Here is a 13,341-nt window from a genome sequence, read left to right as displayed (position 1 = left end):
GGGTATAGAAGTCAGAGCCTCAGGCAGCCCTGTGGGTCCAGAGAAGGGACAGTGCCACCCCACCCATATGGGCCATGCAGCACTTACCCGGCACACCTCGGTAGCCACTAGCATGCTAAGGCAATTGAACCAGTTGTCATAGGCCTCTAGGCTGTAGGTCTTGGTCAGGTCCCCTCGGCACTGGGGGAAACACAACAGGTCACAGGGAACCTAAGGACACCGCCAGCAGGTGCTGCCCAGCCCTAACCCAAGAAATGAGGAGCAGGAACCATGGCCAGAAGAGACTGAAAGTGATGGTTGGGTATGGGCAGCTGGACAGGTCCAGGATCCCCCGTCCCCAGGCTCCTGAGAACATGGGCCCCCTTCCAATATGCATCATCTTGTGTAGCTGTCTGCTGACCCCTTGGGTCGGGCACCCCTTTGTGAGGCCCCCACCCTGCATAGGTATAGGTGCTGGCCCACCCTAAGGCCACCCCTGAGCACACAACAGCTCCTCACCCGGTGCTTGTCCCGAGAGTCCATGTGGCTGACAATCTGCATCAGGTCCTCAGGGTGAATGCTGCTGACCCTCTCCTAGGGTGGGCAAGGAGGTAGCACAGGAGGGGTGATGAACCTGCTGCTCTCAGGCAGGCCCCACACTCGGGGGTGAAGGCCATGCTTAGAGTAGCAGGGAAGACCTTCCTGCAGGTGCACACTACAGAGCGCCCAGCCAACGGGCAGGCCCTGAAAGGGTCTGCAAGACCCTCCCCTGGGGGGGCAGTAAACGGCTTCATGGGATGAGGTGGAAGTCTCACCTGCCCAGCCCAGGGCATATGCAAGATGAGGTGACAGGGTGGGGGAACAGGCTCTCACCCTCTAAACCCCTCACCTCTTGGGCCAGTCTCCATCACCCCAGCCCCTCCCATATATATGGGGTTACTGTGATCCCAGAACCCAGGAACTGACAAGTGAGCTTCACCTGACACCCCAGTCTGACCAGCAGAAGAGGCCCTGCAGCACGAGGTTGAGAAAGATGCTGGGGGTCCAGTGGCCTCAAGAGCCTTGGTGAATGCACCCCACCCCCATGCCAGGCAGGGCACACTGCAGCACTGACCAGCTCGATATGAGTCAGCTGCTGGGCCAGCACCAGGGGGTCGCAGCACACGCCCAGGATGTCCTTCTGAGTGGCTGGCGGCTTAGCCTTGAGGACAGATCCTTTGTCCATGGCCGGTGAGCGAAGCTTGTCCCGCAGCTCCTGAAGCTGGCTCCGGGCAGCCAGCGACAGCAGCAAGCTCTGTGTCATTTGGACAATGGCCTTCTTCACTGTGCCATTCTCCTGTGGGGGGCAGGGGACAACAAAGGTGCTGGTGTGGGCTGGCAAGATCACCACCTCTCCAGAGAAACCCATTTCCTCTCCAAGGATGTGTCTAACTTTGAACGCACATTCCTACTCAAGCCTGCCATGACTGGGCCTTTGAAGTTAGAATGGTACACGGGGTCGGGGGGCTCCTGAGCACTGTTGAGGAGGGTGGCTCAGCTGGCTGTCCTGTGCGGATGGGCACTGAGGGCCGGGGCAGGGCCAGGGGTAGGCTGCTGGCTCCGAAAACCATGGTTTTTCCTAATGGTGTCCAGCTTAACTACTTTTGGCCTCCCCCCAGCAGGGAAGAGAACATCTGGAAGGGCTTCCTCCAGACCAGGAACCTTTGCTTCCTGGGGGGGAGCAGCCCCTGCTGGAACTCTCCCGGGGCTTTCTGGGCCCTCCAGCCAGAGAAAAGCCGCTGAGCACACAGAGCACTTCCACTGTGGAGACCCAGCCAGGTTTCCTGTGTCCACGGAAGGCCAGGAGTGAGCCGGGAGCCAGAGATGCAGACAGGCTCTTAAAACCTCTTACTAGGTCCACTCACCCCAAGCCCAGGAAAGATGGGGCCTGGGCTCACCACTCAGGCCACAGGGTCTCAGCACACAGAAGATGCCAAGGGCAAGTCTGGCCCATTGCTGGACAGCTGAGTCTTGTGGGGAGGGGCACAAATGGAGCCATCCAGCAGTTGTCTTGGGAGGATGACCGCATAGCGGACCATGTACAGAGCTGTCCCTGAAGAGCCATCCTCCTGTGCGAGTAGACCTCCCCCGGCACTCACCCAGGGGGCCCTGCCAGAGTCCGAGGAAGACCTTACCTCATCACACTGCGTGACCCGGTGGGTGATGGCCTTCAGTTCAGCCATGGCCTTCTCATCCTGGAAGTCATAGGGGAACGCCTCTGTCCACTCCTTTAACAGCTGCACAATCTTGGCTGAGAAGGACTTCAGCTTGGCCTGAGGCAGCAGGGCATAAGGTCACCCTCCAGAGTGGGCACAAGATGACCAGTGGTACAAGCTTCCCAACTCCCCCAGCTCTGCAACACCCCCCCACCCGCTATCCCCCATGGGACCTGCTCCCCAGCCCCATGCTGGAGTGAGGGTGGTAGGGAGGGACCTCACCCGCTCTCCCTGTGGCTTTGTTGTAGCTTCTTGGTTTCATATTCCCCCTTATGTCAGCTCTCTTTTACACTTAAATTTATTTTCAAAAAATTTGTCCTCTCATTACCATGACACTGAAAACTAGTGTCCTTTGCTGAAATTAGAAGTTACCCACTTAAAATGACAACAACGAAAACCACGGAAAATGGGAGACTCTCAGGAAGCCTGAGTGGCTCGGTTGGGCATCCAACTCTTGATTTCGACTCAGGTCATGATCTCATAGTTTGTGGGTTCAAGCCCCATATCAGGCTCTGCGCTGGCAGCACCAAGGCTGCTTGGGATTTTATCTCCCCCCCCCTTCTCTGCTCCTCCCCCATTTGCTCTGTATCTCTCTCTCAAAAATAAATAATAATAAACTCTTTTTTTTGAAAATGAGAGATTCTTGCCTGCCCCTTCTGTTAAAAGCAGGTTGGCAAGTGCTGGGAAGGGGTACAGACACTCAGAGGCATCCCCCTCCAGAGCTCCTGTCATTAAAGACAGGTTGGGCACCCCTGCTCTCGCCCTGGGTCCACACACAGGTGAGGCCTGAGAAGGATATGCCGAATGCTTGGCTGCAGTATCCCAGCTGGTCTTCAGGGCCCAGCCCCACACTGTCCCACTGAAATGCCCACAGGTGCCCACACCCCTCCTGTGCCCACCATGCCTCCTCCTCGGCACTGAGCAGCTCCCTGCCTGCCTGGACCTGCCCAACCTGGACTGTTCCGGCTGCCCTGGGGGCCTCTCACCACTCTCCATCGCCACATTTTTTTGCCCCCATCTGCCCCTAACCCTGCTGAGCTGCCTCCAACCTGCCTGATTCTGGCCGTGTCCCCAGCTGGTCCCCTACTGATGGCTTCCCATGCCTTACAGAGCCTGTCGCAGCTGGCCCCTCGCTCCCTGCAGCCACTCCTGGCCAGAGCCCAGTGCAGACAGCATCCAGGGGGCCTTGCTGATGCTTCCCCAGAGGACCCCACACTCCGCAGCAGCTAGAGCCTTGAATCCCCCGGGCCCCGCAGTGCATGTCACCATGAACAGGCTGGCGGGTTCATGCCAGCTTCCTCGAGCTTCTGTCTCCATGCTGACCTTCAGTCCATGCTTTCATCTCCCCACCCCACCCCCACCACCCCACTTTGACTTCTTTCCACCTATCTCTTCAGGACCCTTTCCTAACCCTCAGGCTGTGCTCAGTGCCTGTCTCCCTGCATCCACGGACTCCAGGAGCACATCCCATGCCCCTCTGACCAGGAGACTCCGTTCACAGGCCTGTGCTGCAAACCTGCAGGGGCAGGTGGCCTAGCCTGGTGGAGGGAAGGTAGAGGGGAAAGTCATCCACCAACGGGGATGGGACATGCATCCGCCAACGGGGATGAGTCCGCCTGAGAGTGCTGCCACCTGACACCCCCCCCCAACTGAGGGGTCAGCGACCCAGGTCCCACTAGCAGCTTTTCTACCAGCTGGGGGTCCCATCACTGACCAGGACTGCTGGCAGAGCTGTCTGTCCTGGCTCCTTTCTGGAAAGGGTGCGAGTGCCCACCAAGAGCGGTCACTTCCAACATCCCGTGAAGAGTACTCGGCTCTGGGTGCACCTCATGCCGAATAGGGAGCCATGCCCTAGGGGTGCCAGGGACTCCAGAGACAAGCCAACCTGCCCTATTAGGGAGGGCCCCCTGCTGGGTGCAGCCAGCCGTGCTGTGCCAGAAGCACAGAGACAGGCAGCACCCATCTGCGCCTTTACCTTCTCAGACCCGGTCTCCAGCTGCTGCCTCTGCTCCAGGCAGATCTGCCCCACACGGGCCAGCAGGTCATGAGGGGGGATGAAGACACGGGAGCTCAAGAGAAATGTAAAGATGTATGTCCTCTGAAGAAGAGACGGAGAGAGGATGAAGAGGAGATCAGGCCCTGTGTGGCCCCCTCCAGCTATGGTCACAGCCTTGACTAGCCACCCCCAGGGCCCAAGAGCACCATCCAGCAGCCATGCCTTCTGCTGCACGGTTTACCCCACCGTGGACGTCCTTCCTTTTCCCTCGCTGCCACCCAAATCCTGCCTCTCTTGCAAAGCACAGATCAAACCCCACTTCCCCGCAGCTCCTGGAGGCTTCCCCTGACAAACTCAGTTCTCCCCCACCCTCCGTCCTGCCCCATGGAGGGAGCTAACAGCTGGCTGTTGGGGGGACATTCCCAGCCGGTGTGAGCTCCCACCGAGCCCGCAGTGTTTCCAGGGGCAGTGTCCAAGTCTTCCTGGTCACCTCCTCGCTGGCCTTGCCGGTGGTGGGCAGAGTGGGGCATTCTTGGGTCCAGCACCTAGCATCAGGAACTGTCACTAGCCCCTGTGCTAAAAACCAGCTCCGGGCCTTAGGTCCACCTGCCGTACCAGGGCCCCTCTGTCCCACATCCATGTGCCCTTGTCCCTGGGCTGTGTGGTACTGTTTCTGAAGGGCCCTCATGATCTGGACTAAAAGGTGTCAGGGAACAGGGCCCAGGGTTCTCTGAAGCCTGTTGTCTGACATGGGCCAGCACCTGTGAGATCTTCACACGCCCCTGCCTGGGGACAGATTGGACCTGGAAGTAGGGGAAGCTGCCTGAAGCTCTCCTGGGGACCTACCCCTACATGGCTGCTGCAGGCCGGGGGCCTGGGACCCTCTGCCCTCACTCTGGGCCCAGAGGGGCAGGTCTTCCTTGCTCCATCCCAAAGCAAGTGAGCCATGTTTGTTGGGAGCCTTGCAGAACAGGCCTCAAGGCCTCAGGTCTCACTGCCCCCCTGCAGTCTTCAGAAGCCACTTGAGATTCTCCTGGGAACAGCAGGGGTTCCTCTAACCCCCCTCCCCCCGCAGACTCCCCATGCCCTGGCCCTAGGCTGCATTGCATGAGTGCTCAAGGATCCCAGCTGGCTGGCGGCCCCCTTCTAAGCAGATGGCTCAGATGTGTGATGAAAATCACCCAGGCATCACACCTTGGAGTTCCTAGCCCAGGAAAGGAGAGCACCCAGGGAGGAGCTGTGCATTTCCAAAAAGCACAGAGACTCACTGATGTGCATGCATCCCCAGATGCCCACATACACAGGGGAGGGAGGCGGGGGCCTGGAGGGAACCCAGGAGCTTGGCAGAGGAGCTGAGGCCCAGCTGGACTCTGCCGGCCCTCCCTCTGCACTACCACTGCTTTACGCTCTCCTGGAAAGCAGGGGTGATCCCAGGGCATAGTGTTTGGGGGATAATACTGGGCAACAGCTGAGGAGGCCTCTTGAGACCCAAAAGAGAAGTACCTCCTCCCACAAGGTCACAGAGCTGTGCTGGGTGGGAGGCGCCAGCCCCTAGCTTCTTCAGGACACCTGCCCTTCAGCGGCAGTGTCTCCACCACCAATGCCAGTCCCAGCCCAGCTTTGGGAGGGTTTTCAAGGAGCATGGGCTAGACAGCCCCAGGAGGAAGGAAGGCGGCCTGACATGTTGGGGCGGCGGGGGAGGGGGTGCCAGGAACACCCAGAAGCTGAATTGACTCCAGCCCATTAGATAAAAGCTAGAGAGTGGAGGGGGGCAATTCCTCCCCCACCCTCCCATCCAAGCCCGTGTCAGAGGCCAAGGCCAGCAAGCAAGCTCTGCCCTGAGGAGGGAGGGGGCACCCAGAAGGGAGATGTCGCAGCCTGGCTCTCCAAAGGGAGCAGGCAGGCCCAGCACCACTGCTGCTAAGAGATGTCAGCTCTCAGAGGCAAAAGGGAAGCCACACAGGACAAGGGAACTCTGTCTTTTCTAAGAATGAACCAGTGGCATCTTGAAATGAAGAGGATATGAATTCTTGCAAAAGGCCAGTCCTGCCCATGCAGCCATGTGCCTGGGGTCTGCATGCTGGCTGGGCATGGCGGGGCTGTCCCCTCTTTATTCTGGACCAGGGCATATTACGTACAAAATGAACTTCCCAGCTCGGGGACCAGACACGTGCTGGGTGGACCCTCACCAGGACCGTAAGGCTCTGGTCTTACCCCTTAGACTCTTCTTCCCTAAGGACCCAGTCCAGAGCTCAGACCCCTGTTCCCCCCCCCCCTTGTCTATCTGCTTTCTTGTGCCACCAAGGCTATGTAGCTGCCTGGGGTCAGCAGGGATGTCACTGCAGGTTCCTCAACGCTGCAGGGGCAGGGGGGCAGAGCAGGAGGTAGGGCTGAGGTTCCCTGATGCCTGCCCCTCCCCTACTGCCCTGTCCAGCTCCATCTGGGCCTCCCTTCCCATCCCAGAAGCAGCGTCCCCTGGAACCGAGGTGGCCCTAATCAGTACCACCCATCTCCAGGCCCCAGGCACTTACATCCGGGTAATAGTCCACTGTGGGGACCAGGTGCTCCATCAGAGCCTCCAGGGATCCAGAGATGAGGCGTCCCTCTTGGAAGACGAGGTCCCCAGAGCTGCTGGCCCCGCTTCCTCGCTCCCCCATGCCAGGCAGCACCTGTCCACTACAGCTGGGCCCAAGTATGCTGGAGAAGACGACAGACGTCTGGGGCATAGCTTCCTGGGAGAGAAGAAAGAGGCATCACAGGCCTGGTTACCTGCAGCCTGAGTGCAGGTGCACAGTGAGAGCCCCAGCGGGGCCAGGAGAGGCACCCCACCCTGAGAGCGGGCATTAAACGTCAGCTCACATGGGCAGCCCTGCAGCCACTCAGTGCTAAATGTTTCTTCAATACCTGCTCCACACATACCAGGCCTCATTCCTAGAACCTAGACCCACAGAGCTCTGCCTCCTGGGGCCACATCCCAGTGGAAGAGGAGAAACTATGGAGGAAAACAATCCCCAGAGGAGGACAACCTTGAACATTTCGGGGTGGTCAGGGCAGCCTCAGATAAGATGGCATTGGAATAGACTGCTGGTGTCAGTCATGCAGCTGCCTGGAATAAAAAAGGAACATTCCAGGTATAAGAGACAGCAGGTGCCAAGGTCCTGAGGCCAGTGTGTGCGAGAAGAGGCTGGGAGAGGGGTCTGAGTAACACGCCAGTCCATGCACAGTATCGGCCAGGGGGCCATGTGCTGTTCCTGAGACAGGAGGCATGGAGGCTCTGAGCACAAGAATGACCTGACTCAGGGTGAATGTCATTATTTCTGCTATGTGAAGACCCAGCAAGTAAAGGCCCTGAAAACCAGTTGGAGTGTTTTGCCATCACCCAGGGAGGGATTGCTCAGGTCAGGTGGTAGCAGAAGAGGTGAGCAAGGCAAACTCTACATGCGAAAAATGGCCTCAGGCCTGAGTGATGGACCAGCCTAGGGAAGAACATGAGGCTGGGGTTTGGAGAAAGATCTGGAACTTGATTTTGGACATGCTAAATTTGAAATGCCCCTTAGACATACATGTCGGACAGCAGGCTTGGGGGCGCTCAGTGGTCCCACAGTGGCCTGGCCTGGTATGAGCAGGAGGCCGAGGGGGCCCACCTCACCCTGAGGCACAGGCTCTTAGGGGAAGTCCTCATGGGCTCTAGGAGAGTCTGCAGCCCCCCTGGGCCTCAGTTTCCCGTTGCTCAGGGCAGTGGCAGCACTTCCCAGGAACCAGAGTGAGGCGCATCTGCCAGCCTGCGGCCCCCAAGACTAGTGCCCATGACAGTGCTCTCCCTCCCACCGGCTGGACTAGTGTTGCCCTTTCCCCTCTTGGCAGGCAGGCAGGTCCAGGCTGGAGTCTAGGAGCAGGGCCTTCCTGCACCCTCTCCCGTGTCGGGGGAGCACTGGTGAGTGGGCACCTCCACCCCAGCACCTGCCTCCCCGGTGCCTCCCTAGAGGCGGAGCGGAGCGGAAAGTGCACACTGTCCTCAGGCTCCCACGGCCCTGGGCGCTCACCTTGCTCCTGCTCCCAGCCCTCGCCTGCTTTCTGACTCTAACTGGGGCAAGCTTCTGAGCCAGTGTGACCTCTGTTTCCCCACTGTGCAAACGGTAGCCGTTATTATTTTACTGCCAACCAGAGGGCCCCAGGACACTGCCCCCAGAGTCTACCCAAGCAGATTGACATCCACCTCACAGCACATTAGCCACACTTCACATGAGAGAAAAGGGGGCCCAAGCAGCGCTGGCTGCCCTGCCACACGCCTGAAGGTTGCCTTAGAATTCTCACAAAAATCCTTTGTAAGGAAAGTAAACTCAAGGAAAGCCCCTGGGGATTGAGATGTCCGTGGTCCCCAGGCTCAGCTGCCTCACTTGGGGATGGGGTTTTAGACTCACAGAACACTCCCCTCGACACGTGAGAATGCACATTCTCAGGCCCTGCCAAGGCAGAAAGTCAGGAATGGCCCTTGATCTGTACCTTGATGAGCTGAGGGGCTACTGAGGTTCTCAAGTCAGAAAGCCCAGGACTTGGGCAAACCCTTCATTTTTCAAATAATGAAATACTCAGTGGGAAGAACTCAACTGAGGAAATCCTGAGTCCCAAGTCCAGCCCAGATGTTACCACCTCCAGGAAGCCTCCATGGGTTATTCCCTGGACCTCTGACTGCAGGCCTGATCATTTACTTTCATGCTCTCCTGCCTAGCCATAGCCCAGCCCACTAACCATTTGTGGGATAGAATAATGAAGGGGCTCCCCAGCAATCCCTACCAAAATAACACCAGCATTCTTCACCGAGCTAGAACAAATAATCCTGAAATTTGTATGGAACCAGAAAAGACCCCGAATGGCCAAAGCAATCTTGAAAAAGAAAACCAAAGCTGGAGGCATCACAATCCAGGACTTCAAGATTCATTACAAAGCTGTAATCATCAAGACAGTGTGGTGCTGGCACAAAAACAGACTCTCACATCAATGGAACAGAACAGAAAACCCAGAAATGGACCCACAAACGTATGGCCAACTAATCTTTGACAGAGCAGGAAAGAATGTCCAATGGAATAAAGACAGTCTCTTCAGCAAATGGGGCTGGGAAAACTGGTCAGCGACATGCAGAAAAATGAACCTGGACCACTTTCTTACACCATAGACAAAAATTAACTCAAAATGGATGAAAGACCTAAACATAAGACTGGAAGCCATCAAAAGCCTCAAGGAGAAATCAGGCAAAAACCTCTCTGACCTTGGCCGCAGCAACTTCTTATTCAACACATCTCCAGAGGCAAGGGAACAAAAGCAAAAATGAACTACTGAGACCTCATCAAAATAAAAAGCTTCTGCACACTGAAAGGAACAGCAGAACTAAAAGGCAACTGACAGAATGGGAGCAGATATTTGCAAATGACATGTCAGATAAAGGGTTAGTATTCAAAATCTAGAAAGAACTTATCAAACTCAACACCCAAAAAACCAAATAACCCAGTGAAGAAATGGGCAAAGGACATGAATAGACACTTCTCCAAAGAAGACATCCAGATGGCCAACTGACACATGAAAAAATGCTTGACATCACTCATCATCAGGCAAATACACATCAAAACCACAATGAGACACCACCTCACACCCATCAGGATGGCTAACATTAACAACTCAGGCAACAACAGATGTTGGCGAGGATGTGGAGAAAGAGGAGCCCTTTTGCACTGCTGGTGGGAATGCAAACTGGTGCAGCCACTCTGGAAAACAGTCTGGAGTTTCCTCAAAAAGTTAAAAATAGAACTACCCTATGACCCAGCAATTGCACTAGTAGGTATTTATCCAAGGGACACAGGTGTGCTGTTTCAAAGGGGCACATGCACTCCGTTTATAACAGCACTATCAATACTAACCAAAGTACAGAAAGAGCCCAAATGTTCATCGACAGATGAATAGATAAAGAAGTGGTGTGTGTATGTACACACACACACACACACACACACACACACACACGATGGAGTATTACTTGTAAATCAAAAAAAATAAAATCTTGCCATCTGCAACTATGTGGATAAAACTAGAGGGTATTACACTAAGTGAAATTAGTCAGAGAAAGACAAATAACATATGACGTCACTCATATGAGGAATTTAAGATACAATACAGATGAACATAAGGAAAGGGAAGCAAAAATAATCTAAAAACAGGGAGGGGGACAGAACATCAGGGACTCTTAAATATGGAGAACAGAGGGTTGCTGGAGGGATTGTGGGAGGGGGGATGGGCTGAATGGGTAAGGGGCTTAAGGAATCTACTCCTGAAATCATTGTTGCACTATATGCTAACTTGGATGTAAATTTTAAAAAATAAATTATTTTAAAAAAATTTAAAGGTATTATATTTTCAAAGCACAACTTTGCTACAAAACATGGAAAAAAGGTGGGCTCCCCAAGCACCCTGGAACCCTGACTCTGCTGTGCCACTGCTGGCTCCCCAGGGGACCTCAGTGCCAATACTTCACCTGAGGCCATGCACTATTGTGGGGACTTCCCCAAGATCACACAGTTCTGGTTTCAAAAAGTGACCCAACGGTGGCGACCTTGGTGAGTTGGAAGACCCTTGGTCACAGAGGCGGCATTTTTCTGAGCCACCAGCCCCTCCCACCGCGGAGGCAGCAGGGGCTGTGGGCAGGCATGCTCAAATACTCCACTAACTCTCACTCATAGCCTGTCCCGGACCCCACTCAAAGCAAGGCCACCCCAGCCTGCAGGGGACCCGCCCCAGCGCTGGGGAGGCTGCCTGCCTGGGAGGCCAGGAGCCAGCGGAGAGCCAGCCTAGGACTCAGCACCACCCCGTTCTGCCCAAGACGGACTGGCAAGCCTAACAGGGGGCCAGGGTGCTGAGCTCTGTGCTGCACCCGGGGGAGCCTCGGCACTCACTGTTACTACGGATAGGTAAGGGACGGAGGTTCAGGGTGGTCACCTGCCCAGGGAGGGTGAGGCACCAGTCCATGTGTCCCAGGCAGCCGCTGGACCGTGCTTCCCCCCGACCCTGCCAGTCCGGGTATTCGCACACCATTCCTCCCCCAAAGCTCTTTGCTCTCGTAGGGGCCTCCGTCCTCCAGCGACTGCATCCCACCCACGCCCCGCCCACCACAGCCCAGAAGGCCACAGGAAGGAGCAGCCAGGAGAGGCCCATCCCTTCGGCTTGGGGTGTTGGCCCTTCCTGCAGCATCTGGGCTGAGGACCCCATAACTGGACTCCCTGGCAGCACAGGATCCCATCTTGCTCATTTTTCAATAGCATCAATAGGAGTGTAAGTGAATGCACAGAAACGTGATCGTCCATGACCACACCGGTTAGAGTTTACCGCAAGGGAGCCGGACAGGGGGACTTCCCCTTTCATGCTCCACATTTGTAAACTATTTGGCAAGTTTTCTAAACGGCACATCTATTTTGTCATTGTTAAAGTAACTTTGTTTTTCAGTACAAAGAGGCGGAGTTTTGAAGTCAGCACTTTTAAAAGGCGCATCACAGAGGCTGGGCCTGTGGATGGGGGCACAGCCACCACAGCAGGCACCTGAGAAGGCAGGCTTCGAGGCAGGGGACCCAGACAGAGACGCTGCCTGGGGCTGGGCCTCCCTGACCAGGTGTCCTGCCCACATCTTCCCCTCTGTCCCGTCCTCTGTGCCCCGAGCCCGTGGGTCCAGGGGCCTCTCAGAGCCCCTGCTCTGCCCCCACTCAATCCCTAGCAGAGCCTCCCCCCACCGGCCCTAGGCACTGAGAGGGCTCTGGGCTCAGTGCCGAGGGGGCAGGGATTTAGAGCACTGTCAGGTTTGAATCCCACTCTGCAACGGCAGCTCCTGGCCCCTGGACAATGCTAACCAGCCTCAACCTCTGCAGCCATTAAATGGGAATGAGGGCGACCCCTGCAGAGCCCCTGCTCAGTTCCGACACCACCCTCACCTGGCCCTGTGGTCCCTTCTGTTCTTGCCCATGGCTCCTCCTCCCAATCCCAGCACCAGCAGGCACCGTGATCACTGGCCACACCCCTGTGTGTCCACCAGCCCGGGTGGCCCCCTCCTCGGGGAAGGGCCAGTCAGAGTGGAGTCCCCAGGTTTCCTGGGCTCCTGACTCCGAGGGGAACATACAGCAAGTGCAACCATAATAAGAAACAATAGACTCTGAGTACATCACACGAGCCTCAGGGACACTAATGCCAGCACCAAGTCATCGCATTAATCCTCACCAGAAGCCTCACAAAACCCGTTATTCTCCACCTGCTGAAGAGGACAAGGCACAGAGTGACTAAGTAACCGGCCCAGGTCACACAGCTAGGTTGCCGCAGTGCCAGGATGGCAAGGAAGGCAGACAGGGAGACCTGAATCTGAGCCTGGCCCAGCCACTTACTTGTAGCTTTGTCAGGATCCTCAGCTTCCCCAGAGCCTTAATTTCCCCATCTGTGGAATGGGCAGAGGGTGCACTACTCCAGAGATTTGCTGGGAGGATGAAATGGGCACTTGTGTAAAGCATCGCAAATGAGACGTGGTATCACCTCCCCATCCCGGCAGAGCCGACTCCCACAGACATGCCTGCCCAGCACCCCGCACAGGCCGCGTGGGGCGGCTAGGACAGAGGCACTGGGTTACGGTAGACACACAGCCCCCAGATGCCTCAGAGAGTCCAGTCCTACACAGACGCTCGAAAGCAGGTGTCACAGCGTCAGCACCACCAGGGGACTTGCGGGGCAATGGGCTCATCGAGTCAGAGCTCACCCTTTCTCGTGAGATTTAGATCCTCTCCTAAAGTATTGCAGCTGCTTCGAGTGTGGCCCAACCAGCAGCACCTTCACCTGGCGGCCCTGGAGTTCCGGCCAGGCCTGCCAGGTCAAGGCTGCATTTCAGTAGAACATACTTGTCCCTTTGAGAGCTTTAGCCTGCAGGTGAGGAGCGCCAGCTTCGCCTAGATCAGTGCTGTGGTTGGACACCAGCTTCGCCTAGATCAGTGCTGTGGTTGGACACCAGCTTCGCCTAGATCAGTGCTGTGGTTGGACACCAGCTTCGCCTAGATCAGTGCTGTGGTTGGACACCAGCTTCGCCTAGATCAGTGCTGT

General features: G+C 56.4%; 1 protein-coding gene across 2 annotated transcripts in view; it reads right to left on the bottom strand.

Moving 5' to 3' along the window:
• RASGEF1A (RasGEF domain family member 1A) overlaps positions 1-13,341 on the bottom strand; it is a 34,784-nt gene that overhangs the window by 4,963 nt on the left and 16,480 nt on the right. For both annotated transcript variants that reach the window (XM_029932188.1, XM_029932187.1), the window contains exons 2-7: positions 6,762-6,962; positions 4,210-4,332; positions 2,154-2,291; positions 1,094-1,315; positions 499-573; positions 88-180 (exon numbers count right to left, since the gene is read on the bottom strand). In XM_029932188.1, the coding sequence (XP_029788048.1) occupies positions 88-180; positions 499-573; positions 1,094-1,315; positions 2,154-2,291; positions 4,210-4,332; positions 6,762-6,956 (846 nt within the window). In that variant the 5' untranslated portion in view covers positions 6,957-6,962. The remainder of the gene's footprint in view (positions 1-87; positions 181-498; positions 574-1,093; positions 1,316-2,153; positions 2,292-4,209; positions 4,333-6,761; positions 6,963-13,341) is intronic.

Source organism: Suricata suricatta, chromosome 2 (assembly GCF_006229205.1).
Source record: "Suricata suricatta isolate VVHF042 chromosome 2, meerkat_22Aug2017_6uvM2_HiC, whole genome shotgun sequence".
In the NCBI taxonomy this organism is placed as follows: domain Eukaryota; kingdom Metazoa; phylum Chordata; class Mammalia; order Carnivora; family Herpestidae; genus Suricata; species Suricata suricatta.
This window is presented reverse-complemented; position numbering and strand designations above follow the sequence as displayed.